Source organism: Gallinula chloropus, assembly GCF_964237585.1.
Source record: "Gallinula chloropus genome assembly, chromosome: 5".
Lineage (NCBI taxonomy): Eukaryota > Metazoa > Chordata > Aves > Gruiformes > Rallidae > Gallinula > Gallinula chloropus.
In genome coordinates, this window is record NC_140090.1 from 5,813,926 (window position 1) to 5,841,167 (window position 27,242).

Genomic DNA, 27,242 nt, shown 5'->3' on the forward strand with positions numbered 1-27,242 from the left:
TGTCTACTCACTCTCTCCTTTCATTTTTATCCTTCCTCCATTTATTTAGTCACTGTCAACATCTGCCTGAACTCTTTCCTCATCCCTCTGTTGAAAAGGTCTTACTAATTAATCCTTATTCTTGATTTGACATTATTTACATACTGTGATGTTTACTGTCTTGGAAATAATCCCACAAATAATCCTTGTTTGCTTTTTCAGCCCTCCTTTCCCAAGGCTCTCTGAGTGGCAGAGTCAAAACCGCATGTAGAGACTTGGTGAAATGCTGCTCCATCACCCCTGTTCTCTACATTTGTTTCATCTAATGGTCTAAAGTCCAGGCACTAACTTAATTTTTTTTTTTTCTCAGTATCTTTTGTACTAGTCCTGATTTTCAGGAGAAAAGCACATAGTATTCTGCTGGGGGAATCTTCCACACTGCTCCCCTTGCCAGCGTTTTCATGACACGATAGCGAAAACAGAGAGCTGTGCTGACAGTGAAGTAAATAGGCTGAAACAGCCAGTCTCACCTTCTCAGGATTACTCCATCACTCCTGTTCATCCTGTGTGCTTTCCCTGTACCTTGAATTAATTGTGTGTCTGCTCTTCCCCTTTAGTGTGTCCACCTTTTATAATGATTTCAGACCTCCCTGTACTTTGCTTCTGCCCAGGGACTAGAACAACATACTCATTTATCACAAAACATCCCACTTACCTTCCAAGCATTACTGCTTCCTACCCATCTGTAAGTTCCTTTGTTTCTTTGTAGCTAATATCTCCCATTTCTCTACAATTCTTGAAAATTTCATCCTCATCCTTACCTTTCTTTTCTATGTTTTCTAACACATGGACAGCAGTGGGTTTTTGCAACTACACTTTGTTGAATTTTGCTCCCCACTGTATTCTCATTGTGTTAAACCTCTCTAACAGTTCTCTCAGTATTTAAGTCAGTGGATTAGTGTCACGCTTCCTCCTAGAGTCAATTTCTGGAAAATGGAATTCTTTCACTTGAAACTCTAATCCTTACCTCTTAGGCATCCCATTTACCATCTCAGGCCTGCTCCCCTGAATGCTTAGCATGGGGAGCTGACTCTTGACACAACCATATGTAAGTTCAAAGGTATGTGATAAATGGTATACTATTGCCTGATGGAAATCAAAGAACTGGTTAGTTCTAATTAACAGGTGCAAAAGTAATTTCGAGTCTCTAGTACATATTTCACAAAACTTATCATGCATTCATGCTTTGAAATAAATAATATTTATGTAGTTGGCTTCAAAGAAAGTTGGTAGAACTGAAATGAAAGTATTTCCATTAGTATTTAACTACATGGTAATGAAATTTAGTTCAAAAATGTTATGAAACAAAATTCTACAGAAATAAAAGCACTTACAGTTTGCAGGGTTGTGATTTTGACTTCAGTTATGGTCATTCATTGGTTGGGGAATTTTTATGTATAAAACATTTTATGGAAATGCTAATAAACCTAGGGTTGTTGCTTTTCTTTATTCAGAGCCTCAGACATGCACTTTGAAAGACTTTCTGTGTGCAAATGGAGACTGTGTTTCAGCAAGGTTCTGGTGTGATGGAGACTATGACTGTGCAGACGGCTCAGATGAGGTAGGCAAATGTCTTTACTGAATTAAAATGAAACCTGTTGAAAGAGTTACCCTAAAAAGAGGACATGCAAATAAAATAATATCATGTTTAACTACAGTCTACATCTTTTTGTCCCAGCAACAATCAGGACCTCCTTGCATCCTGGAGATATCTTGTGTCCTGGTTGAGGAACCATTCTTTCTACACTCAACAGTGGTTTCATTTGTTGTGATTTGCTTTCTGAAGGGTTTTTCTGAGAAGATACCATGCAGCCTGTTTCTTGTGTAGCCGAAGCTCACAGTATATTTGCTTTGTTGTTTTTCTGTTTTTTTTCCTGGCCTGTCCCTTTTCTCTTTTCTTTCCTGCCAGTGTTGGTGCTTCCCAGCTACTGAGAGGGTACAAGCCACCCTACATGAATCATCTCTACAAAGATATTTAATTTCACAAGGCAGGACAGTATTTCGTAGAGTGGAGGCGTGCAGGCTGTAACTTCTCTGATCAGCTGTATATTTACCAAAGTTTATATTAAACTCTTGATCTCATATGTGCATTTTATTGTACCAGAGGTACTGTGAAAAGGGCTGTTCAAGAGATCAGTTCCAGTGTTCCAACGGTCAGTGCATATCAGCCAAATGGAAATGTGATGGTCATGAAGACTGCAAACTTGGGGATGATGAGAAAAATTGTGAACCAGGTATTGCTTTAAATAATGCTGAGAAATAAAATGAAGCAAGGAATAAATCAGAATGAACAAGGAGAAAACAACAAGTCAAGATTCCTTGTGCACTATGAGTTAGGGTGGAGTATAAAGACATCTGCAATACTGTATTTTTGAATGTGTATCAAGCTGTCATCCTATTCCTGTTTTGAAAACCCCACTTAAGTACTGCTGTGCGATATGAAGCTTGTTAAGGGGAATGGATATTTAATTTAATTATATTTAAATATAACTTGCTAATGTGTACTCAGCTTATATAGTTCTGCTCTGAAAAGAGCAGTAATTCTTTGCATGTTACTCAAGTGTCTCTGGGGACTTTGTGTGTTGTGGTGCTCTGGTGCTCTTTCATTTTTTACTAGTCTTTATGCAGAGGTTTTCTCTAGAAAGTTATTATTATTGTTGTTATTGTTTTAATTCCTTATTACTGTCTTGGAAAATGTAATTATTTAATTTTTCAGAAATTTTGCAAAATTTTTTCTAAGCTTTGTCTAGGTGGCTGCAACAAATAGAAGCCTGTGCCAAAGCTGTGCAAATTTCTAATGTGACAAAAATATCTATCTGTATTTTAAATAAAACTGATTACTGTGCATTTCTTCAAATTATAATAACATGCTTTCCAAACCCATGGTTACCTATAAATTTAGCTTATTTAATTAGAAGCACTTACATAACTTTAGCTAAACCTTAAGCCTGCTTTAAAGACTGCAGTTTTTAAAGGATATTCGTTCCATGGATTATGTGTTTGTACGTAGTAAATGTTGCTACCAAACACAAGGAAAACACAAAATTTCTCTGTGATAAAGCACAAATATCCATCCACTGTCATTAAATATTTTACTTGGGATGGAACAATTAAGTTTTGTCAAATATTTTATTATAGTTAACGTTTAGGAAAAACTCTGTTCAACTACAAATATGTGTTTGCTCACTGTTAGCCAGATGAAAACATTAAATTATAAAGCACCTTATTTATTAATCCTCTTTTTCTCAATGCTAAAATATGTGTTTGTAACCAGCATCTCCAACCTGCTCTTCAAGTGAGTACGTGTGTGCAAGTGGAGGCTGCATTTCGGCATCTTTGAAATGTAATGGAGAGTATGACTGTGCTGATGGATCTGATGAGGTAGCTGACTAATTTCTGTTGATTTTTGTTTTTTTCCTTACCATCTGACATGAATTACTTTAAACTATGTTCAGTTCTAAAGGTGATATTTAAAGATACTTTGGGTTTGGGGTTTTTTTTTTTTCATCCATTTAACAGTCTTACTTAGCCCAATGACTTTGGCTCCCTGGCAATTAATTACTGTGCATTATGTTTGTTTGCTCTGTGACCACCTTTTGGAGTAGGCAAATTTGTTTCCATTAATTCAAAACCTAAGCACAGTTCTGGGGGAGTTTTCTTCAGGGACCTCTCTGTGCTAGGAGCACAGACAAGTTTGTATCCCATTTGGTTTCTTCTGTCCTTTCATTTCATCTAATACAAACCCAGTGGGCACCACAGCCTCCATGGGCTTTGATGCTATACTCTTCCTACATGTTACACTGTTGGTGTCTTTGAAAAACTACCACTCTGGTGAACAACTTAAAATAAAGAAGACCCTCAGAGCCATAAAGGTGCCAGTTAGAGCCAAATGCCACATGATGTATTTGAAGACAGTCCACTTTGAAAGATTTTTAGTACTGGGCAATGTGGATAAGAGCCAGTGTGTGCTAACTGTCCTTATGTTCAGGGTTGGTTCTCTTAGAGCAGTTGACTTTGGCCCGTTTCCATTGCTAATACTAAGCAACATGAAGAAGTCATTTCAGAACACATATAACATGTGGTAACAACTTCACTTGTACTTCAGTAACTGACTGCACATTCTGTTGTTAGGGACAACTTTATTATATTAAGGGAGACCTTATTGCTCTCTCCAACTACCTGAAAGGAGGTTGTGGTGAGCTGGGGGTCAGCCTCTTCTCACAGATAACTAGCGATAGGACAAGAGAGAATGGCTGTAAGTTGCACCAGGGGAGGTTCAGGTTAAAAGTGAGGAGAAATTTCTTCTCAGAAAGAGTTGGTTGGGCATTGGAACAGGATGCCCAGAGAGGTGGTGGAGTCATCGTCCATTAGGGTGTTTAGGGAAAGGGTGGATGGCCTATTTAGGGACATGGTTTAGGAAGTAATATAGGTGGTAGGGGGATGGTTGAACTAGATGATCTTAGGGGTCTTTTCCAACCTTAATGATTTTGTGATTCTATGAAATAAGTAGGGCAATGTAAAACAGTGTTAGTAAATTTTGTTAGGTTTGTCATAAGTATATTGTTCTAATTGAGTAATACTTAGTTCCTACCTGTATTTGCACAGATGGATTGTGTAACGGATTGTAAAGAAGATCAGTTTCGATGCAAAAATAAGGCCTATTGCATCCCTGTCAGATGGCTTTGTGATGGCATCCATGACTGTGTGGATGGCAGTGATGAAGAAAACTGTGACCAAGGTGAGAGACACTTCTCTTGGAAAAGCTTGCTGTAGTTAGTGGTGCCATGGACATTGCACATGATGAAATGAAAGCTCTGTGACCTCTCCTGACAAAGACATCTTCACAAGCAATTTGCAGGACAAAGCAAAGCTTACACCATTTATAACTGACAGCTCGTTGTTCCTTCCTTGTGTTGCCTTCACCAAGGACCAGAAGGCTATGTTCCTACTGAAAGCATGTTCTGTCTCAACAGAGATATCGGTAATAAGTCCAGTTAATTCACAGTTTTATAGACAACATTAAATTGCAAAGGCATGCAGTATAATAAAAAATTGCTAAATAAGTAATCTTGAGACCTCAGTTTTCTCTTTATTTCCATGGAGATGCAAAGTTGCAACTAACCAGGACCCACAAAACCACATTTTGAATTCTTGCTCTCCTTAGAGAGCAGAACTATACACATAAGCTGAAGCTAAACACAACTCTCAGACTTTCATGCTTATGATTAAGCTTCCAAATATGCTTTTGAGAACTACATCTGTTGGTCTAATTCTCATAGTTGCTGTAAATTCACAAATGTTGGTCTAATATGGCTTTTTAATTGAGCATTCATGTATATTTGCATATATGTCTATATATATACACAAACTCAGAGATATGCAATTAAACATTATTAAACGAGTTCCCCATATTACTGCTGCTGAGTGTAAGTCCCAAAGATCTTTATTTATCATTTTTAAATTAATCCTTTCTTCAGCTACCAGGCAGTAGCAGTTTAACTGTGCACAAGACTCTTAGTAAGTGTAGTAATTCAGTAATTGTGACAAACACAGAACTTCTGAAATTGAAGACATTTTTAACAGCAAAATATTACTCAGCATTTAATCAGTTTGTTGTTGGTTTTTTGCTCACATCTTTTTTTTCTTTTTCTTTAAAATGGTTGTGTGCATTAGCCATGTACAGCCACACCTGTGTAACTTCAAAAGTATAATGAAGTGCAGTAATAAATAGTAATGATCAGAGATGAAGCAAGCAAATTGCAGAGTAAAATATCCTTCCCTTAGTTTGTTTAAGTCTATTAAGCAGTACTTATCAAAAACTGTCTTATTTGGAAATGTTGAAGAATGAATTGTTTTAAGAAGACTTGGATAGCAAAGTTGAAAAAACTTCTAGTCCATTAAAATATCTGGACTGTATCTCTTTAAAAACCAATGAAGTGTAAGTAAGCAGTAACATGCTTATTTTATCTGAAGCCCACATTATTCTTTGGATAGCATAATGGAGCTTCTGTGAGCTGCAAATTGCTTATAATGCAATAAGAATCCTTTAGCCTAGCTGGTTATTGCCATAATACTTTGTATTTATGTCACAATTATGATTTCTGTTATAGAAGTCTATTCTATAAAGGAATTCTGACAGGCAGAACAATCACATGAAACAAATGCCAGTTTATCTCACTGATAACTAATTTTTTCCTCTTTGGAAATACCACAAACACAAAAGGAGTTTTATTCTGCAGTATTCTAAAACAATCTCTATAGTATTTATCTGTAGCCCACTGTGCATGTTTATAAACATAGCTCTTTTCAATCTTATTATACAAGTAGAATTATGGTTTTGTTGTGATTACACACAGAAGTGTTTATATCTATGTCTTTCATCATGAAGAATACTTGAATTTCATATATTTTTCCTTGGATAGTAATAAAGACTACTTCTGTTAATGTTGATAAGTTATGTTTGAACTGGGAGTGAATTGCATTTGGTAACATAGTGTGAGTGTTCCCAAGACCTCTTACAGGGTGGGTTCTTCATGTAAATTAATTTTCTGGAAAAACAATAATTAAACCTTTCTGAACCCTATATAGCGAAGGAAAGCCTTCTGTCGATGTAATGGGGTGTGAACAGGGCATTAACTGAGTAAGTGAAAAGTCACTGGAGCCTCCTCTAACTATTAGGGTGATTGCAACGCATTGAGGTTAAGCCACAGTGAGAGTTTTGGTGTTATCAAATACAATTTCATTGTTTCCTGCTCTACAGGTACACAGCTTTATCTCTTTTATATTCTGTTCTGCTCAGGAAACTGGGATTCTGGTTACCATAAAAATGCATTATATTTCAAGAAGTTTCCATAACTTTGTTTACCAGCAGTGGTAAAATTTAGTCATCCTGCTGAAACAAAATTCATTCTTCCTGCTGCACAGTATTAAAACTGAATTCGACTGGAACCAATTTTTAAAGCTTGAGCACTCGAGCTTAAGATATTTTCTCTCACCCTCTGTTCCCTTTTGTTAGATGATTCAGAGTTCAATCAATACTGAAGATACATGGAAGAATTTATTCTTGCTGCATCTGTGTTCAGTAAATATCATAATGAGACATTTCAGCAGTTACAAAAAGGAAGAGACTGTTAGAGGTCACCTAGTCTTTTCTAGTCTGTGCCTACACTGCTAGATCTTCCCTAATTGCAGAGTTTATAGTTAATGGGGATGTTACAAGCCTGGCTAAGCCTATTACTGCTCAGGATGCTACCTCATGGCTAAGGGACTACAATCGCTTTGTCTGTTCTGAACACAATGTGTGGCTCAGAGAGCAGGAGTAGGAATAGGTGGAGGATCAGACATTCATGTGAAACAAACCCGGACCGAAGTGGCCTTTCACAGGATTGACCGTATTTCTGTCTTCTGGTTTGTACTGTTCTTTGATAGCACAAATTACTGATGTACCCAGTCAGGTCTTTTCTGAAAGGGATCATCACCAAAGGACATTGCAGACAGAGAGATAGTTTAAGTATCTCCTGGCTAAAGGCAAGAGGAATGTGCCTAGCCAGTGAGTTGTCAGTGCCTTCCCTTTATAGCTGCACTTTCTAGTCAGGCCAAAGAGGTAATTCCTAGATCAGTCATGAACAGAAGGTCAAATAAGTGCATGGTCAAGGAAGGGAAGTTGAAATGAATATTCCTCTCTGTCTCTCCAACACTTGATTTGAGATTTCTTCATTTATCTATGCTACATGTGTCATTCTCAGCAGACAATACATGAGCTGTGCTTGTGCTGGTTTTATCATGAATTGACTTCTGTTGTCCTGGTTTTTTTTCCTGTCATCTTTTCATCCTTCCAGGGGGAAATATATGTAGAGCTGATGAATTTTTGTGCAACAATTCCCTCTGCAAACTGCATTTTTGGGTTTGTGATGGTGAGGATGACTGTGGAGATAACTCTGATGAAGTTGCTGAAATGTGTGGTATGACATGAAATTTTTCAATGCTTTTGCTGCTTGCAATAAAGCAAGAAATTGCATGTAACATATAAGGACATATGCATTTTCTTTATTTGACTTTTAAAAGTTTAGCTTGAAATGCAGGCTATAGCCTCCTATTGTTACTGCTACTCCTGGAATGTCGGATGTTAGTGAGAAACTAATCTTTTTGTAGGAAATGCACAGATTTAAATGGATGTTGCAATAATGATCACCATTCAACTTCCTACTTCCTTTATCTTATTTCTGCCATGTGTACTGATTCTCAGAGAGGTGTAATCACCCTTATCACACAAAATAATTTCATCCCCTAAAAGAAAAACTCACATTGTAAACATTGTTCAGGTGTTATTCTATTAGGCACCAGAAGTTAAAAATCAAGTACCATTCATGTGTCAAGAACAGTTATGTTGCCATACCTGCTTATTGCTTTGATAAGGAGACATTAAAGGAGGTTCAATAGTACTATCTGGGTAATAGCTGATTCTTTTTTTTAATATGCAGTGAAGTTTCCATGCCCTCCAACAAGGCCCTTCAGATGTAGAAACAACAGGGTTTGTCTGCGACCTGAGCAGATTTGCAACGAGGTTGATGACTGTGGTGATAACTCAGATGAAGATCACTGTGGTAGGTGATATTACCTTTCAAAGCATTCAGATCCAAAAAAGCAACTTCAAGGCAAACTTTGTTACAAAGATCTGCTTGCCTTTCAGTAAAGCTTAAGCTGGAAGTTAGTAGATCTAAGTTTGAAATTGAAAGAAATTAAGCTTGAAATAGTTTCCAGTTGCTTTAATGCTTCATGGTCATTCCCAAATGTATGTGTCTAAAATAATCTAAGAATCTTAAATACTGATTTATTTTTCTCTTATTAATTTGTAATTATATAGATAAAATCACATATAAAGCAAGACCATGTAAAAAAGATGAGTTTGCTTGTAATGATAAGAAATGTATTCCAATGGAGCTGCAGTGCGATTGGTTTGATGATTGTGGAGATGGTTCAGATGAGCAAGACTGCAAAATAAGTGAGTTTGGCTGACAAGATATGTTTTCATGCTTGTAAAAAAAGAAATAATTAACTGAGACTTTCATCCATGCAAAACTTACTCAACTCAGAATGTAATGCAACTTTGAAGGGGGGGCAGGGAGGAGGAGGGTTGTGGAATTGAGTTAAAAAGTTAATTCTGTTTGACATACCACAAGAAGAAAGAAAATTTTATAGCAATTCAGGTTGTGGTAGTTTTTAGAGTAGTTCTTGAGTTTTAGAAGCAGTCAAGCTACCTGGTGATTCCATTTTACTTATCTGCAGCAAGATAAATTTCAGTGTAAAATTCCTGATGTGAAATGAACTATTTCAATTAGATAGTGTTAATTTACATACATGAGTATGTAAATACTGCAGTGCCATGTATTTGAAATTTACCTTGATGCTTTTTTTAACAGAAAGATAAATTTGTGATGTTATTTGTAGTTGTTACTTTAGATTTCATTTCTTAACAGTTTGAACAAATCTATCAGGGGTTTTGTTTAGATGTTTTGTTTATGTTTAGGTGTAGCTGAATATACATGTGAAGATAATGTGAATCCTTGTGGAGATGATGCATACTGTAATCAAACAAAAACATCCCTACTGTGTCAGTGTAAACCTGGATTTCAGAGAAACAAGAGGAATAGGCAGTGTGAAGGTAGACATCTTTTCCTTCATCCCTTGCTGTAAAGTATTAAAAGCCAGCTGCATAGTCAGTTTTCTATGCTGGAGAATGAGATACATATCTCATATTTTCTGCAGAGTAAAAATTGTTTCAGAGCTCTGGGATTAAGAAATCAAGAAAAGAAGCTGAAAGGATTTACAGGATGTGGATTTATGCATTTTACCTGGAAATTTTATCAATGTTTAACATTGGTGGTGAATGTTGAAACACTCAGTTCAGGCCATTAAATGATTTTATAATTTAAGGGTTAAATGGGTGATATAAGGTCTAGTAGATTATTTAACTGAGCAAACAGTATTGGTGTTTTAAATTGGTATATGAGACTGTTTTGATTTGCTTAAAATAATAAAGATGCATAAAACTGAAAACTGGAGTTTAACAAGTAGAAAGTAAAATACCTTAGAAAATTAAGTCTTAGTATATATGATGCCACACTGATGGAAAAAAAAAATTATAATGAAAGACATAATGAAAATAATAGAAAAGATCTTTCCCAGAGAATGGATGGTGAATTTACTTTCTTACTAGTGACAAGTACCTGGCAGAAAAAGTGGAGCTTACCTCAGCAGGATTGCATACAAAAACTTCATTGCTGGCTCTTCAGAAAAAGGTCTACACAGGGGGCTTTCATGTAAGGAGGGGACTACATAGTTTTGACTGTAGCAGACATAGGTATGTTGGAGATAACTAACAGACATTTTCGTTCTCAAAGTTGATCTCAAGCTCTAATGGTAATAGGTTGTTAGAAGAAGGATTGAGAAATAATACAAAATATCTTTCTGAGATACGTAGTTTGCAGCAGAATTGACATCTGTGGTAAATGCAGAAGGCTTCTTCTCACTGCTGCAAGATCTACTAATGCTTCTGAGTTCCTTTTCTCACCTGCTTTGTTCCATGTTAAATAATAACGTATAACTATAGATGTATAAATTACAATTCTTTTCCTCAGATATCAATGAGTGTATGGTATTTGGTGCCTGCTCCCAACACTGCAATAATATTAAGGGCTCATACAAATGTGCGTGTGAGAAAAATTATAAGGAGAGGAATAACAGTTGCATAGCAAAAGGTAAGGCTCTACAAATCCAAAGAGATTGAAAGTACTAAGTCATGTGTTACGTGCTTGGTTGGTAACACTAATGTGTTGCATATACAATTTATTTTTAGATAAATGTTTCTTGAATAGTGCACAGAAATAATTCTCAAAACCACTCAGATTTACCTTTCATTTCGGTAAGCAGTAAATTCTTATCACTTCTATGTAAATGAACATACTTAATATGAAAGTCCATTTCCAACTCCAGCTTTCTCTATTTACAAAAATACACACACAAATAAGAAAAGCAGAGATTATATATTAGCAAGCATGTAAGCATTCTGATGAAGCTTTAGAAGCTTGGGAGAAGAATCAGCTCTTTCATAGAAACATGTTTTAGAGCTTTAGGAACAAATTAAGTAGTATTTGGAGTTAACAGGTCTTTCAGTGTCTTGTTGAAATATAAGTAATTTAAGGGGAGTTTTTCTGGGTATAGTCACCAAACAATATACTCCTCATAAAGATCATCTGCCTAGATCATGATCCAGTGAAGGTAAAGAAATACACACACATAGATGTTGTTTCTGTCTTCATTAAGGCAGAGGTATTGCACAAAATGAAGGCAATAGTTAAGTCTGGGGATTAAAAAAACCTCTTAAATCATTTTAGAAATGAAACAAGCAATAATCCAGCTGTCTGAGTAAAGATAACATAATCTTTATGGGTCTGTATCTGAATAACTGAAACCATGATCCTAGAGTCTTACTGAAATTTAGTGAGATTTTGGTGTTAGTTTGATTTATACCTATACTTGGAGTCTTCAGTGCACAAACAGTGTTGAAGTTACAAGGTGTGGCAGCTTATACAGCTCTGTGCATGACTGGCAGACAACTATGAGAAATGACCAGTAAGCACATGCTGTGGACGTGCATCCTAAAACCATAACAGATTGTGTCCCCCTAATTCCACTTCTTCCTTCTTTGCACCACACCAGTTGATCATGTAGGAGAACCCATGCTAGGTAATTAGATGGTGGTAGTCAGGTTTCTTACATGCTTTATTCACATTTTCCTGAAGCAAGCTTGCCATGGATGGATCATATTAATGAGTCATTAGTAATTTTGTCTATAGGTAACACAGACTCTATCAGGATTTAGCATCATTGCCTCTTACTGAAGAAACAGTCTGATCATGCCATGGGAACAAACAAGATTGCTAATTGATGCTAGTGGCTTGTTATTGTAGAACTACAAACTTCATTCTGGGGCTTAGAATTTAAAATCCTGAAATCATTATCCTACATCTTTTATTTCATTCTAACACAGTTAATGGTTCCCTCTTTCCCCTCATTGATACTTGCTTTAATGGAACTCTTCTTTCTTCTTGAATTTAGCAGGAGTGAGGGAACAAATGATTTTTGGTATTTCATACTCAATGGAGGAAATGTCTTGGACAGACATTATTATAAGTTGATTCTCTATGAACAAATGTGACACAAATTGGAAAACTAAAAAAATTGCAAATGCATTCTAATGTATCCAGCAAATTTGAAACTTTCTCAAAACCCAATGAATAGATACCAGAGAGCATTTTCTTCTGAATAATGTATTTTACAACATCTGAATCAAGATGGTAACTAAGTATCCATAAATACCACCCCATTCACAGGTATCCATATATGTTCACTGTCTGAAATGAGGAGATAAAAAGCACAACTGCACATGTTCTGTAGAAGCTTTGGTCAAGTTTGCTCATGTTGCAGTCCATGTCAAAACTTTACTGCCTTCACTGCAGATAGGACCAATCAATTTCTAATTTCCAATTAAGCAATTTAAAATAATGATTATTGGCAGGCTTGTGTTCCTGTCATATTTACATTTAGGATCCTCTGGATACAACATGCATATAAAATATATAGTGAATCATATGGACTTAATGCGTAATATACCCTATTTTTGTACAGGGCTTAAAGTCTTAAAACTCTTATATTAAGTAGTCCTCCTTGTGTGGCACAATTTGTGAGCTTGGAGAGCACTGAAGTTAATATCAGAGTATCAGAGCATGAAGGATTATCCAGAGTGTGAGTGTTTTTGCAGTCCTCAATAATCAGAAAATAATTTTAACATAAAACATCAGATAAACAAAAAGCTACTCGAGTGGAAGATACTGATTTTGCATCAGATGACATTTACCTTATTTTTGTTTCATTATAATAATCCCTAGGCTCTGAAGATCAAGTTCTCTATGTTGCTAATGACACTGACATCCTGGGTTTTGCGTATCCATTCAACTACAGCGATGTCCATGAGCAAATATCACATATTGAACATAACTCAAGGATAACTGGAATGGATGCCTACTTTCAAGGGGACATGATTGTTTGGAGTACTCAATTTAATCCAGGAGGGATTTTCTACAGAAAACTTCATGACAGAGAGAGAAGGCAGAGTAACAGTGGCTTGATAGTAAGTGATCAAAATCAAAGATTACATGATATAAAGTTCTTTTCATTTACTTTTCTGATTATCTAGAACATGTGCTGATTTAGTAAATTAAAAGTAAATTAAAATGTACTTTATTTAAATATATATATAATATAATATTGGCAAAGTTGTGCCTTCATTTTTATAACCTAGCGTGATTAAAAGTGGTCTTCACTTGAAAATAAATGTAGATTGATATTCATTCTACTCAATATATTTCTAGAGAATTCTCAAGTAAGTGTTAGGGTTGAATTTAAAATAATGGATTTTTTTACATTGGTCCTTGTGTAATGCTGTAAATGTGGATTTTTATTATTTTTTTACTTTATATTACACATGGTGTCAGAGGAGAGTTGTTATGAATAAATCAGGTTAGAAATAACACCTGTCTAGCTGTTTCTTTAAGCTTAGGAGAGGTTACATTACACAAATGCTTTTATATACCCAGTAGAATAAACTGCAGTCGCAACAGTAGTCCAATCTTTCATCTATCATTCAACTGTTACACATCTGAAACCACTCTAAGTACCTTTCATCCAAGGATATTTCCTTTGCAAAAGAATGACATTCTTGACCTTTGATGCCAGCAGGGTAAAAAGCTTGGGGATGTAGATAGACAGTAATAGACATGAAGATACCTTGTATCTGTGATGACATCAACATGGGAAGAGCAGTTAAACTCAACACTTCCATATGCCCAGCAGAAGGGGGTCTAGATTTTGTGTATGTGAAGTAGATCTAAAATATAAAATTATTGCTAGCATTTCTAGTAGGTCAGGATGTCATTTGAGTTTTGGGGAACAATGACTTGAGAACCTACATATGTATTGAAGATACACGGGTAGAGTAATGCTACTGTGACATTTTTCTCATTGAAATGTGGCAGATACCTGTGCCCTAAGAAATCTCGAGAGGCACATGTCTGTATTGAGTTCATTATTTGAACTTACCTAACTTGGAAAGTCTTGTGAAATTAAAATTTTGGGGGGGGGGGGGTGGGTGTTTGTTCTTTGTTTTCTTTTTTTGGTTGCTTAGGATAAGCGTAATCTGCTGACCCACAACCTCTCTGATGGATTTACATGTTCTTACAAGTCCACAAACCTGAACATAAACTTCCTTGAGACTTCTTTATAGTCCAGGGGTTGAAATTTTCATAGCTGATTTGACAGCGTTTCCCTGCTTAATAAAGATAGTTTTGTAGATTTGTTGTTATTTTTTCTGAAGTACCTTTTGCTTTTCATATAGCTGCTTCACCATTATATAAGAATATTTTCTAGTCACTTCCTCTTAATTTAAGACTACTGAAAAAATTATGGTTTTCTTTTCACACCCTTTTCCCCTAGATTTTCAGTGCAGGTGGGTGTTCTTGAAGATGCTTTATCAAAAGCACCCAAAGCTTTATTTACAAATCTCGATGTGGAAAATGCACAGGCTGAGTGTATGTGAATATGTCTTGGACACATTTTCTTTATATTTGTGAAGCATTTACTTCTCATTGTGCTAACCTATTCAGAATATTTTCCCAGCATTATCTCATTAATACTCAAATATTATTGCCTTATATATAACTGATCAGCAGGATAATTGGTTTTACAGTGTTGCTTTACTATTGTCACTTAAATCTGGTTTTGAAAAGCTTGAAAATTCCTTAATTTTAACCCAAGTTTTATAATGGATAAGTTTTCAAAGGTTACATTATAAGTTTTCTATCTAGACTTTGAAATGTAAATCAGGACAGTAAACTTGAACAAAGTCACCTGCATTTTCAGGTAATTACATTAATGCAAAAATCCATCTCAACCGAAATTGCTCCATAGAATTAGCATATCAAGAGCCTTCCTCAGAGAATAGCTTTAAGTATCTCTTGTATTTTTCTGTGAAAAGGGGTTTAAGCTTGGTACAAATTGAAGCATTAAAGGAAATAGTAAATATCAACTCTTCAGAGTGTATTGACAGATGCAGGAGAGGATTGCATTCCAATCGAGTTAAAGCACTATAAGTGAATCGGTGATACCTGGTGCAGCTGTTTACTGGCATAATCCTTTGAGAGATCTGTGTAAGTTATCTGAGGTGAATATTCAACAGAGTGACTTGCCACTTAAACTCAAGTGCTGATTTTCATGGAAGAGGACACAAAGCTGAACATTAAAATAATTGTACCATATAATAGGAAGAAAATTTTTTTTAATTTATCCGGTCAGTATATTAGCAGCTTGCTCCAACCCCACTGTTCTGAGAGCTTAACAAGGACTCTTAACCATTCTTGCAATGTATCCACTTAGGCGCTCCCAACATGTGCTCCAGGGCCCAGTGAAATCCACAGTATCATCGACTGGCCTGGGGTGGAAGGAATCTTAAAGATCGTTTATGATCCCCATGAGCAGGGACACCCTCCACAAGCTCAGGTTGCTCAAAACGCCATCCATCCTGGCCTTGAACCCTGCCAGGGATCCAGGGGCAGTCACAGCTTCTCTGGGCAACCTGTGTTAGTGTTTCACCACCCTCACAGGGAAGAATTTCTTCCTTTTATCTAATCTTCTTCACTTCAAGGCCATTGCTTCTTGTCCTATCACTCCCTGCCCTTATAACCAGTTCTCCTCCAGCTTTCCAGTAGCGCCTTTAGGTACAGGAAGGCTGCTGTAAGGTGTCCCTCGAGCCTTCTCTTCTCCAGGCTGAACAACCACAGTCTCTCAGCCTGCCTTCATTGGAGAAGTGCCCCAGCCCTCTCATGTGGCTTCCTGTGGGCTCACTCCGACAGCTCCATGTCCTTCTAGTTCTGGGGACTCCAAAGCTGAATGCAGTACTCCAGGTGGGGTGTCACAAGAGTGGAGTAGAAGGGTAGAATTGCCCCACTGGTCATGCTTCTTCTGATGCAGCCCAGGATACCATTGGCTTTCTGAGCTGCAACCATTCATTGCCAGGTCATGCTGAGCTTTTCATCAACACCCAAGTCCTTTACCTCAGGGCTGCTCTCCATCCGTTCTCCACCTACCTTGTAGTTGTGCTTGGGATTGCCCTGACTCATGTGCAGGACCTTACACTTGACCTTGTGGAACTTCATGAGGCTGGCATGGGCCCACCTCTCAAGTCTGTCAAACACTGATTCAGTGCATCACTGCAAATGGAAACCATTTCTAGACTGTTTTCTCTAAATAGACTTTTTTCAAAATATGAGAACCCAATATCTCTCATTTATTAAAAGGTTTCATATTTGAAAACCACGACTCTTAAGAGATGACCAAACTCTTCCTGTGCCTACTAACCTCAAATAAAATAGAATACAGCTTAAACATGTTTTGTTAATACACACTATATGAATTAGGTAGAAAATTTAGTATTCAATTAATGTTGTGGACACTACTTTGAAATCTGTAGGATTTCCAAGTTACCTTTAAAAGCCTTTTCTGTCACACTTTATTCTGTTTTATTCTGTTAATCTAACTAACCTGGGTATTTTTGCATCATGCAGTGTTAATTATGGAAAATATGTTTTCCAAGGACAAAGAGACATTATTTTTAAGCATTTTCTGCTGTAGGATGCCTAGGTACTTGCCATGATACCATTATTACAGGAGAGCCCCTGTATGAGTTCTTGCTGATGATAGCAAGTATTCAGGCCCAAGGAATATTTAAGGAACATCTGTGCTTCTCCTTTCAGCTGTTCACTGACTCAAACAATATGCTTCCAACAGGTTTTCTGCTGCTTTTTCAGTTGAGCTTATCGTAAAAATGTTTTTTACTGTTCTTAAGTGTAATAGCATTAATTCATGGTTTTACCTTAAAGCTACATCTCTGCATGGATAACGTTTGTGTACAGGAGACCCTCTCTGTCTGGAATTGTCTGGTTAGGGTTTTTTTAAAGTCCCTGTTTAGGAAATACAAATGGTGTTTTGGTAAAATTGCTAATGCTGGGCTGCTCATCAGTTGAGGAACCTTTTCTGTTTCAGGAAGTAAAAGTCCAAGTTTTCTAGCTTTATTAATCCTCATGTGTTGTTTTTTTTTTTACCGTACTAATAATATATCATTAGTTAATGTACTCTTTTTAATGAAGATATCTAAAGCAACACTAAATCATTGGTTTACTTCATTCCCCTTCAATGCCATCCCAAAGCAATCTATAAAGTAAATAGAGAAAATATTACTTCATGTGTGCTTATGTCATAAATTCAATTTGTCATTTAGTCTTCCTGTGTTAAAATGCTAAACATCCCAAGGTGGTGGGGTCCTGCTGCAGATATTTTTTCCAGTCAAACTCAGCTTTAAGGGTTGAAAATGTTTCTGTGACCTACCATCATATCCAAATAATTTCCAAATCTAACTCATTACCCCAGCTTCTTTTCCTTTTTCTTTTTTCTTTTTTTTATTTTTAATTCTTTACCTTTAAAGAAGGTTTTACGACAGGCAGCAGTTCTGATCAAAAGTCGTCAAGCTGACATGCTCTGTAGTTGTGCAGAGACTACTGTACTATCAAAGGCGATTAGACTTCAAATCCCAATTTTTCTAAGAAGTTGTAGTACATTATATTTAGCATCAAAGAGAGCTAAAGTAATGGTAGAAAATATTAATGTGATTTTGTTCCTGTATTTTCATCCTCATTCCATACATAAAATCATTCTTCAAAATTAACATAATCCAAATAAGCTATTAGGTAAAAGCTCATTTACAGTGAGTAATTTGGCTAGACAATATGAGAAGATGCATAAGACGTTAGAAAACTGATGTACCTAGGCTGAAAGTTAATGAATACAACTGAGAATTACATGGCTGTAACATCAGCTAGTGGGTTTTACTCTCTTTATTTTTTTAATCACTTACACCAGATGGCTGCTTTCAATTTCTTCTGGTTATCTCCTTGTTCATTTGATCTTTAATATGTGCCCCAGCATTACTGGAATTGCACTTCTGTATAGTTCAAAGACTGAGAAAGGTGTTAGTAAGCAACCCAACCTTGTTTGAGAATCTTTTTAAAACCTCTCATTTTCTCACTTGCTACCAGCTTTTTGGGAATCATCTCTCACCATGCTGGGAACTCACATCATATGCTTAACCAGGTTCCAAAGCCATTTTACAGCAAACGCTACTGTTTGAACAGTTTGAAGAAATGCAGGGGGTTGTGCTATCCATGGTAGCTGCTCTCCTCTGAAAAGAATATTTGGTTTGTCTTGGAGGCCAGTGCCATTATTCCTGGAGGTCTCTGAAGTAGTAACTGGAGGTCTCTGGATATGGGAGGCTTCTTGACAGAGGTGTCTGATGCTTAGTCAGAATTAAAAGAAGTTTGGATCGAAAATGCAATGGCCTTTATCAGAAAATATGCACATTTTTAGGTTTTTTTTCTTTTAGGTGGATGTATCTTGGATAAGGTAACAAAAAAACCCCACGGATTGTTGCATGGAAATGCTTTATTTCTTGAAAAAAAGAAGTTTACTTTTGTTATATTTCTTGAAGCATATGGTGCCCCATCATCATTTTATTACAAAGAATTGTATGTTAGTTTTCTAAATTTAAAAAAATGGCTATGATACAGTTTTTAATGAAATACTGTTTTGTAAATGGAGGGATTGATTTTGCTCCTTTAATGCTCATCTAAATAGAAAGTCAGGGTTGTGTATATCTTTTTGAACATGCATGCTATGACATTTTTGCAGAACGAAAGGTTTATGAATGATGAACTATCTAAATTCACCCTTGCAATCCTATTATTTCACCTGGAGAATGAAATGACCTTTATTTTATGATGAAAATAGTCTACAAATGTCTTGTGGTATTAAGGAACTCTGACACCTGAGAAAAACAAGTTATTTTAGGATTTTTCTTTCTTGATTCTTACTTAGGTAGTTTAGTATCATTCCATTACTGCATGCCAAGGAATAGACCGTTGTTTGTTTTTTTCATAATATAACTTGATGTCATTATAAGTAAGCAAACAAACAATTGCATATGTATTTAGATCATATGGCTCTTGAATTTTTTATGATGTGCTGTATTCATGTTAGAAATAGTTGGGTAGCCCTATTTTACAGCTCTTACTCCTCTCTGCAGCAATGCTAGTAAAATTTAGAGAAATGTTTTCATACAGACCTCCTATTTGCAATATGAACTTATATCCTTAGGACCATTATTTAGGATCTAGGTCTTAATGATAACAGCAAAATCGTGACAGAGATAGTACACTTTATAATTTAAAAGTGATAATCAGTCAAGCCTCTTTTAAATAGAAAACTGAATAGCACTTCAATCAGTGGAGGAACACAGGAGCAGGTAACAGCAAGGGAAGAGAAACATTTTCTTAAAGTTCCTTACAATTGTATGAATTGGTCAGAATACAGAGGCAGTATTATGCAGTTTTCAAAAGGCACTGGTTTTCTTTATCCACAGCTGAGCAGCCAAACCTCAGGATGGTCTCATGTACCATTTTCACTGAGAACTTTGGGATGGGACATCATACAGTAGTTCTGCATAGAGTATAATAGCTGTATAATCTTAATTCTTCCCCTTCTTTTCTTTTTGAATTACACTGTGTAAAACTTATTTGCTTCAATATCAATAGGTCAAGTAGTTCATGCCTAATTACGTTTTTATTAATATAGGTAGTCTTAAACTTGATAAAACAGTTTTGAACCATTGACTTGTTCTTCTGCATCGACTAGAACTGTCAGCAGATCACTTAGACCATATGACAATCTGGTGGGATTTCTCTCTTTCCAATGCAGTGTTTTTCTATATTTTACCGTATTAAAGGTGAAAGTTATTTAACTGTAAAAAGTTACATAAATCTGTGACTATGTGGCTACTGTGAAAGATCATTTCTGTAAATCTGACTTGAACATCTGTTCCTTTTAGTGTCCAGAATTCAAAAGACCCAGGGGCATTGCTGTTGACTGGGTCGCTGGAAATATTTATTGGACTGATCATTCCAGAATGCATTGGTTCAGCTACTATACAACTCACTGGACTAGTCTGAGATACTCCATCAATGTAGGTCAATTGAACGGACCTAACTGTACAAGGCTCCTCACAAGCATGGCAGGAGAACCATATGCAATTGCTGTGAATCCTAAAAAGGGGTATGTCTGTTTCAGCACTACTCTGGTTTGCTGATTCAAGTAAATATGGAAAATAGAATAACAGAAACTAAATGATTTCTACACATGTCTAAAATTTTTCAAGTTATTTACTGAACTTTCCTGCTTAATTTACCTCTGTGTAACTTAGAATCAGGTATCGCCCACCTTTCAGATAAACTGGAAAATTCACAATAATTTAATATCAGCAAAGTGCTTTGTGGTTCTCTAGAGGCATCCAGCTCATTCTTTATGTTAAACATTTTAGGATGATGTACTGGACGGTTATTGGGGATCGCTCTCACATAGAGGAATCGTCTATGGATGGTACTCTGAGAAGGATATTGGTTCAGAAGAATTTACAAAGACCTACAGGTATACAGCTCATCCATTTTTCCTGATTGCACAGCCCTTGTGTGTAGATTTGTTGGCTGAATTCCAGTTTCTCAGTTTGCAAAAAAAAGATATAAAATAACTATACAAGTATGTACATATTTTAAAAAGATTTTTTAAGAATGCATATCAATTCTTACAGCCTGTTCTAGTTACTCCCCTGAATGCTTTGCAAAATGGTATAAAACAAGGTTCAAGTATTCAAAGAAGCAACAACTTAATTATCTCAGTATTTTTACAGAACTGCTTTTATGCTTGACAGTACACATTGAGATCCTGTGAATTACCATTAAGACTCCATTGGCAGGATAAAAAACAATTTTATGACAAAAGAAATAACTCTGGAATGAAACGTGTCTCTCTAAAATAGCAGCATCCTGTCTTGAAACCACAAATGATTTGTTCATGACCTGTTTTCTCATGCAATATTTGATGTTTCTCCAGGCTTACAATGATAATTTGCTGTTATTGCATTGCAAATTAGGGGTTCTTCAACTTGGGTACATATATCTATTGAAACATACACTGCTTTCAGGAGGATGCTATCTGAATATCTCAGTGTCTGAGAAGCTGTCACTATCACAGCAACAAGTAATAATGTTTTAACAGACTGGTAAGTCCCATGCTAAGGTGGGGCTTATGGCGTCACATGTGCAAATTACACTCCTTCCTTAAAGGAAATACTCCTACTTTTATTGACAAGATTAGGTTGAAATCCAGCAATTTAAGAAATGACATGTGATAAGGAAAGCTTTGAGGAGAAGCCTATGCTCCTTAGGTAAATAAGAACCATGATAGTAATAAATAATAAAAATACATTGTAGTAAATCCAGTAGGAAGTTTCTGACTATTCAGACTGAAACACGACAGAATTTTATGTGTATCATGGTTGTTTCCTGTTCTTTGCTGAGCTGCTTGTAAAAAGGATTGTGAGCTTATTTATATATGAATCATTAGCTTCAGTTATAATTGCTGGAACTGTGCTTTTTCACCTCTTATTACTGATGTGGTTGATTGCCAAGGCTGTGTCCTATGGAGCCAGTCACCACTTCCTTGGTCATTAATAGCCATTTTAAACCCTGTTTTTTGGCCATCAGTATTGGATTAGTGAAATTATTGACTTTTGTAGGTCGCTGTGGTATCAAATTTATCTCAATATGCAAGTGTGTACTTCTTCCCTGACCAGAAGCAGAACTGCAGGGCCTTTTCTTCATAAAATTTTCTTTGATATATTTTATATAGAAAGTTTTCATACAAACATTTAACCAGACTTCTGTCTCCTTACAAGGATAAATAAAATGAAAATTAATGAAATTAGCGGAATTACCAAAAATGAACAGACTTTGCAAGGAGGAAATTTCACAGATGCCTTGCCACAGTGTTGCATTTTCCTTTACCTACTGCCTGAAGACACTTTTGTGGCATCCTTCTGTGCTTTTTTTCCTTTATTTCATTGTAGAAAGTAGACTTTTATGGAGTCTTTTAGTTTTTCTTTTAGTTTTTTATCAGCTAGTTCACACAGATCCATGTCAAATGCTACTAAAACATCCAAGACTTTAATATTTCTTCATAAAGGATACTTTTATTAATATTGTGTAGGTGAAGTTTAAGATTTTACTGGACACCTGTGTTCCACTGCTCTTAAATTTACTCCTAACTAGGCCTTTCCTGATTCAGGTAAGAGAGAGTGAGAGTTTGAGTATTTGGGCTTGATTTCAAAGGATTTACATAAAAATGACTATTACAGGAGCACTATATGTATAAAACAAAAATAAGTACTGTTTTACATTATGTTATGGTTTGTATATAAATATTCATATTAAAATGCAAAATAACTTAGAGCTGGAAACTGGGGACCGCTTCTAAAATATTCACCCTTACAGGTACCATGTTTACACAATGTGATTATCTTTTACCAGAAATTATTCTTTCTAGCTGTATGCCTGAATAACAGCTTTCTTTAAAGGTGATTTTTTTTAATGAAGTTGAAAATGTAAACATATTTCCCTGGTCTGTGCGTCAGACTTCTTCCACTCCCTCTCCTCTATCTGTAGCTGATTAATTTATGACCTTAAGAGAATTTTTGCTGCTCTGTGTAATTTCTTTTGATGTATTTTTTTTCCTGGCTTACCTACTTACATAAATAGGAAGAAAAATAGTTTTTCTCATTCATATTAAAACTACGCCATAACTTCAAAAGCTCAGAATTAAATTATTTTCTGGTTCAAATATTTTTTTCAAACTGAAGCTTTTGACATGACCTAAAATGGCATATTAATCATTTAATCATCCTCTAGTGAAACATGGGCTGCTTGGTTTAACTATTTAGTTATTGCCTAGAGGCTGGGCAGTTGTTCTTTCACTTATATATGTGTGTAGATACGTCTGTCAATATTGCTATTTAAGTCTTGCAATGCTAATTTAATTAAAATAATCTGATTTTAATCTGTAGCAATTACTACACGTAAAGTACTGGTGATAAGAAAGAAAGAAAGAAACATGATGATGCACTTGTGGAAACTGGGTAGGTGAGGAAGGGTCTATGAAATCTGAATGCCTTGTTTTTAACCCATGGTCACATTGGTGCTGCTTAGGAATCTGTTGACGGAATAGATTTTTTTGTTGGTAGAGCAAATTACAGGATTAGATTCTATATTTAATTCCTACCTGGCATAGTGATAATAAGGTTTGGAAAAGTACTGACCTTGGTAGAGAAAGTTAAAGAAACTAAAAAAATCTCAGTAGCCTCGAGGGGAAGGTATAAATGGAACATGTTATATTTTACTCTCCTTGGTTTCCAGTCATGTTTTTTCATGGTCACCATATTTTGTATTCACAAGAATAGAAATGGCATAAAAATGTACAGTTACATAAAAATGTTATTTTTTTTTTCCAGGTTTTATATACCTGTTTGAACTTTATTTTCTTTGTAGGTCTCGTAGTTGATCAGTTCAGTCAGCGTTTGTTCTGGGCTGATTTTGAATTATCCGTTATTGGCAGCGTTCTTTTTGATGGTTCGGATTCGGTGGTGTCTGTGAGCACTAAACAAGGTATGGAGAACTTCCCTATAACCATTCCAATTATATTTTATTTGGCTGAAGTTTCACTGTTCAGAGAAACCATGTAACCAAAAATCAGTGATTAATAAATACTATTAATTGCTTGTGTTTAGCATCTGAATTATTATCTAATAGATAATTAAGAAAAAAATTAAGACAATTTTAACTTTGATAAAGTCGCTGTAGGGGAACAAAGATTCTGTGATATGTGCTAATCTCCAAGATAGTTATCTAATTATAAGCTTAGGTATTATCAAGTTAAGACTGTGATTAATATTTATGCTTGGCCTCACTTGGACTTGCATAGCAACAGGAAGACCTTGACTACACAGAAATCAAAGCTGTTTGCATTGCCAGGGAATTGGGTCACTTGGAGAACAGTTGATCTGAATCAGTTCTGAGGAATATAATGGGCCTTCAGCCCAGCAAGTAATGACAGAATTCTGCTAAAATAATGTGACTGTGGAAAGTTCCTTTCATAAGGAGAGATTGGAGTTTATAGAATTGCATGTTGACTTTTTAACAATTTGATAATATAGGTAACAATTTACGAAATTTAAGTTAAAAAATAAAAGGAGGAAACATTAAAAACTTTTAAGAATTTTAAAGCAGGCTTGGGTGGGGAGGGTGGGGGTGGCTTCCTTAGTGTGCTGTTAGAAGTGGAGTTTCCTTAGGATGATATTACATCTAGTGCTTCTTCAGTGTTCTGACCAATGGTCTGGAACTCACCATGGATTTCTGGAAGATCCTAGGAAAAATATCTGCCATAATCCAAATTGTTCAGTAACAGATTTAAATCATCTTATTCAAGTTCAATAGCATTTTATTTCACAACTTGGATCAATATACATGAAAGCAGTCATCTCAAAAACTGGCATGTTGTTGAGCCTGGGGATCTGACTACAACCTCCTGTAACACTGAACTGTACCGTGCAGACACCTGAGAAAAGATTTTTAGAAGAGTGGAGCTTTGCTTGCATGCCCTTTGGTTGTAATATTTCTTGGTGGCTAGGCTGTAATCTGGCACAAAATACATACTCAGTGCTTATGCTTAGAGCTTGCAACTGATACAAAGACTACAGAGTACCCTAGATCATGTTTTGATGTGTCTCAATAGTCATTTGTATTTTAAGAATAAATAGGAGGTTGTTCTTCAAGAGAACAGAAAAGACACAACAATGCTACAGAATAGAAAGCATGTAACTTGATGACTCTCAAGATATTTTTTTGGACACGGTTTATATTTTATGAACACCAAACACAGCAAATTTGGAGTTTATAAAGGAAAAAGTGGAATGGGGAGACTTTGCTGCTCCCATCTGTAGCATTTATTACTGAAATATGAGAGCAACGAAGCAATGTCACCGTTTGTCTCCCATTGACATTTGTGGTACCTGTGTAAAAATTAGAGAAATAGGACAAAAGGAAAATTGAGGAGGTTAGAAAATGCTTTGCAATGAGACTAAAAGCTTCATATCATTCAAAAAGAATAAAATAGTGAATTAGAATTGATAAATGTTTTTGTTGAAATAAATACCTCAGTACCAAGTATCGATAGAGTGAAAAACAGTAGGGGTGGATAAGGGCTGATGATTGAAACAATAAATAAACAATATAAACCCATTTTTATAGTAAAAAGGGGTAGTAGTTGGAACAAGGTATCACAAGGAATGAAAAGTTCTGTTTCTTTATGGCTTCAGAGCAAGAAGAGATGCATCTAAGGCAAAGAAGTTTTAGTCAGAAGCTATGGTTTGTTATGGGGGTAAATGTGTGAAATTCTACAGCCAGTTATACTTAGGAAATCCAAATATGTGATCTGGTCAGCACTCGCTCTTAAAACTGAGAAATTGGTACTCTCAACTTTTTATTTTACGTGAATTTAATTATGAACTGACATAAGTGTGCTATGAAAGCTAGTATTTCAGAGATGTTAAGAAGGAGCTAAACGTTTTGTTTCTTTTATGCACAGCAAAACAATCTGTTTCTTTATTGTCAGGAACTTTAATTAAGGTGTTATACCCAAATTTTCTCTAATTAGCTAGTTCTTACTATAGGATTTACCTGCTTTCCAATATTCAACTAGTTTCTGAGGCTGAATTGTGTGGGAAGTTAATACAAAGCTAGAGATTTTAGTTGCTTCCTGTATGAAAAGCGTTTCTTTTAAGATTGCTTTTTAAAAGGTAATCTTTGTGGTACAAGAAGCCCCCTGAATAATAATTGTCTTTTAGCTTGTAATTGCAGTAGTGCAATTAAAATTATTAATAAAATTGAGTTGGTTATTATTTTTATATGAATACATATGTATTAATTTTTATTTCAGGTTTACTGCATCCCCATAGAATTGACATTTTTGAGGATTACATATATGGAGCAGGTCCTAAAAACGGTGCGTTTAGAGTACACAAATTTGGCAGGAGCCTTGTAGAATATCTAAGTGTGGATGTTGATAAAGCAAAAAGTGCCTTGATTTTTCATCGCTACAAACAAATGGACTGTGAGTAAGCATAATTATTTTAAACTCAATATTGAGCAGGTTCACCTCAGGGGTATGGGGGGGGAAGTAGACAAGTTTTATGAATATAAAACAGCCTGATTGTGCAAAATGAAAATAGATTTAGTCATATTTCTTTCTATAAGTTTAATTGAGATTTTTTAGATGCATTTTCTCTCATTTTAAAGGACATTGGACAAATGATTGCCTTGTGTACTCACACTCTAAATGAGGTATAAGAGATTACATGAGATCTGAATACAAGTAACTCTAGATTACACAGCCAGATAAGGGTTGGTTTTTTTAACTCCATATAACCAATATATTTTTTGATTCTGAAATAAATTCTGTCCTCTTGAGAGTCTTGCACTGCTATTTCATAGAATCATAGAATGGTCTGGGTTGGAATGTACCCCAAGGATCATAGAGCTCCAACCCCCCTGCCACAGGCAGGGACAGTAACCTCCAGGCCTGGAGTAAGTGTGTTCACTGGCTTCAGGGTGTGGATATCCTGGAAACTGGAATTGTATCTGATTTTTTTTTTATTTATCTGATTATTTATTTTTTCCTAGCTACAGAGCATAGTGTAATCAAAAAAAAAATAATTAAAAATTGATATTTTGTATTTTTAAACAGTGCCTAATCCATGCTTGGACCTGACATGCGAGTTCATTTGCTTACTTAACCCTTCTGGTGCAACATGTGCTTGTCCAGAAGGAAAATCGTTGGTGAACGGAACATGCATTGATCAGAGCCTCTTAGGTAGGTATTGAAAACTGTGTGAGAATAAACAACTGGTCCATTTTTGTCATTGCAAAAGGCTAGGCTTTCTGTGAGTCAGGAGTTTTCTGGTGGTGTTCAAAATACAAGTTACTTATCTGCCAAAGCAAAATTCCTGAAAAAAATCCTCAAAAACCCCACATTTACATTCATCAAAATGAAAAATGAGCTTTCATCTGAACTTACACAAAATAATATTTGAAAGCAAATGT

General features: G+C 35.7%; 1 protein-coding gene across 1 annotated transcript in view; it reads left to right on the plus strand.

The window, feature by feature from the left end:
- The window catches only part of LRP1B (LDL receptor related protein 1B), a gene marked incomplete at both ends in the record, with an annotated part of 709,648 nt that overhangs the window by 638,358 nt on the left and 44,048 nt on the right, over positions 1-27,242 (plus strand). Inside the window, 15 exons of the mRNA XM_084264363.1 lie at positions 1,494-1,600; positions 2,144-2,273; positions 3,314-3,420; positions 4,645-4,777; positions 7,878-8,000; positions 8,520-8,642; positions 8,903-9,040; positions 9,566-9,700; positions 10,677-10,796; positions 12,987-13,228; positions 20,087-20,310; positions 20,576-20,682; positions 23,634-23,750; positions 26,080-26,253; positions 26,887-27,012. Of these exons, the coding sequence (XP_084120489.1) occupies positions 1,494-1,600; positions 2,144-2,273; positions 3,314-3,420; positions 4,645-4,777; positions 7,878-8,000; positions 8,520-8,642; positions 8,903-9,040; positions 9,566-9,700; positions 10,677-10,796; positions 12,987-13,228; positions 20,087-20,310; positions 20,576-20,682; positions 23,634-23,750; positions 26,080-26,253; positions 26,887-27,012 (2,106 nt within the window). The remainder of the gene's footprint in view (positions 1-1,493; positions 1,601-2,143; positions 2,274-3,313; positions 3,421-4,644; positions 4,778-7,877; positions 8,001-8,519; positions 8,643-8,902; positions 9,041-9,565; positions 9,701-10,676; positions 10,797-12,986; positions 13,229-20,086; positions 20,311-20,575; positions 20,683-23,633; positions 23,751-26,079; positions 26,254-26,886; positions 27,013-27,242) is intronic.